Below are 2,500 nucleotides of genomic sequence, written 5' to 3'. Positions count from 1 at the left end.
TAATAATAATAATGAAAATGGTAATAATAATAATAATAATAAAGGTAATAATAATAATAATAATAATAATAATGATAATAATGATAATAATGATGATAATAATAATAATAAGAATAACAACAATAATGATAATGATACTACTATTACTACTACTGCTACTACTATTAATAATAATAATGATAATGATGGTAATCATAGTAACAGTAATACAAGTAATGATGATAATGATGATAATAATGATAAAGATGATGATGATGATCATAATAGTAGTAGTAGTAGTAATGATAATCTTAATGATAGTGATAATAACAATAATTTTTTTTGTTATTATTATTATTATTATTATTATCATTATTATTATTATTATCATTATTGTTATTATTCCTTTTTTCATTATTATTTGTAATAGTAGTATAATATTAGTATTAATGATTATAGCAATGATAATGATGGTGATAATGATGGCGATAGTGATAACAATAGTGATAATACAATAATAGTGCTAATACAATAATAGTGATAAGGATAATAATAATAATAATAATAATAATAATAATAATAGTAATAATAGTAATAGTAATAACAAAAATGTCAGTAATAATAATAATGATAATAATAAGAATGAGAAGAAGAAGAAGAAGAATAAATATGTTGCTGCTGGTGATGATGATAGCATTGATAATATAATAATGATAATAATAATGATGATAATGATAATAATAATAATAATGATAATGATAATAATATAATGATAATAACAATAGTCCTAATTATAATGAAAATATTGGTGATATTGATAATAGTAATAATAGTAGTAATGATAACAATGATAATGATAATAATGATGATAATGATGACGGCGATGATAATGATATTGATAATAATGATAATAACAACAACAAAAACAATAACAACAGCAACAGCAGAAACAATAACAATAATGATGATGATAATCATAACAACGATAATAATTACAAAAATAGTTGATAATGATAATAATAAGGATAGAATAATAATAATGATTAAAATAATAATAATAATAATAATAATAATAATAAAGATATATAATAATGATAATAATAATAATAGTAATAATAATAATAGTAATAATAATATTTTTTATTAATATTATTATAAGTAGTAGTATTATAGCAATAGTAATAATAAAAATCTTGATACTAATAGTAATAATAATAATGATAATAATAAATATAATATTGGTAATAGCAGTAATAATAATATTCATGATACGTTGACACACACACACACACACACACTGCAGGGGAGGTAATAACCTTGGTTATTGACGTAAATGAAGTGCAAAAGACAAGAAGCCAATAATACATATATTTCGCCACTTACTTTATCTCTTTGTGTGTATGTATGCACACATTGAGACACATGCATACACACACACTTGCTCACACTCTCACTCTCACACACACGCAAACAAACACACACATATGTTTACATATATATACTTGTATATATATGTATGTGTGTGTGTGTATGTGTGTGTGTAAATATATATATATATATATATATATATATATATACATGTATGCAACTATAAATATATACCCCAACGCACACACACACACACACACACACACACACACACACACACACACACACACACACACACACACACGTGGGTGTTTGTTTGCGTGTGTGTGAGGGTGTGCGTGTGTATGTGTGTGTGTGTGTGTATGTATGTATTTATTTATGCATGTTTATTTGTATGTATGTATGTATGTATGTATGTATGTATGTATACATGCATAATCTATGTATGTATGTATGAATGTTTGCATATATTTATGTATGTATATGCATACTAATACACACGCATGCAAAAATACACAATGTGTACATATAGATAAGTAGATATATAGAACGACAGATAGACACTGTAACAGAACCTAAGAAAATAATAAAACAAGAAAATCCAGTTTGCTCATTTATTCCGGTCTCTTTCCAACAGCCAAGAAATAAAGAGACAAAGATAACGATAACAGCGTCATCCTTATCACTAGCATCCACCTCCGTTGCTCCCGAGGCTGACATCAAGCAGGGAGACATCACCGAGGTCGGGGACGTGAGGTATTGATTTTCGTAGCTCTTGGACGGTGCAGCAGTAAGTGAAGCCGTGGCCGAGGTCATTCACGTCGAACTCGATCCAAGGGAGAGAACTGCACAGATCCGAACACAGCGGAGTGGGCGGGCTGGTGATGTGGGGGTTGTTCACGCCCACAACGCCCACGGCACGGGAGTTTTTCTTGTCGTAAATAACCTAAAAAGATTTAATTGTTTTAATGAAGTTTTCGTTTTGTGTTTTCATGTTGGTTTCAGGAGCGTTTAGCACAAGATCTCAAGAGGTTCTAGGGATCGTGGTTAGAAGTATATGCAGCCAGGATAAGTTTGTTATTAAAACATCTTTTGACAACATAAATTCTCTTATATTGATTCTAACTCTCTTTCTCTCTCTCTCTCTCTCTCT

General features: G+C 27.9%; 1 protein-coding gene across 1 annotated transcript in view; it reads right to left on the bottom strand.

The window, feature by feature from the left end:
* Nucleotides 1-1,947: 1,947 nt before the first annotated feature.
* Nucleotides 1,948-2,500, bottom strand: part of LOC125031829 — a 6,185-nt gene continuing 5,632 nt past the window's right edge. The window contains exon 8 of the mRNA XM_047622786.1: nucleotides 1,948-2,293. Within this exon, the coding sequence (XP_047478742.1) occupies nucleotides 2,033-2,293 (261 nt within the window). The 3' untranslated portion in view covers nucleotides 1,948-2,032. The remainder of the gene's footprint in view (nucleotides 2,294-2,500) is intronic.

The sequence above is a fragment of the Penaeus chinensis genome, chromosome 13 (genome assembly GCF_019202785.1).
Source record: "Penaeus chinensis breed Huanghai No. 1 chromosome 13, ASM1920278v2, whole genome shotgun sequence".
Lineage (NCBI taxonomy): Eukaryota > Metazoa > Arthropoda > Malacostraca > Decapoda > Penaeidae > Penaeus > Penaeus chinensis.
Note: the sequence above shows the minus strand (reverse complement) of the source record. Positions and strands in the feature narration are given on the sequence as shown.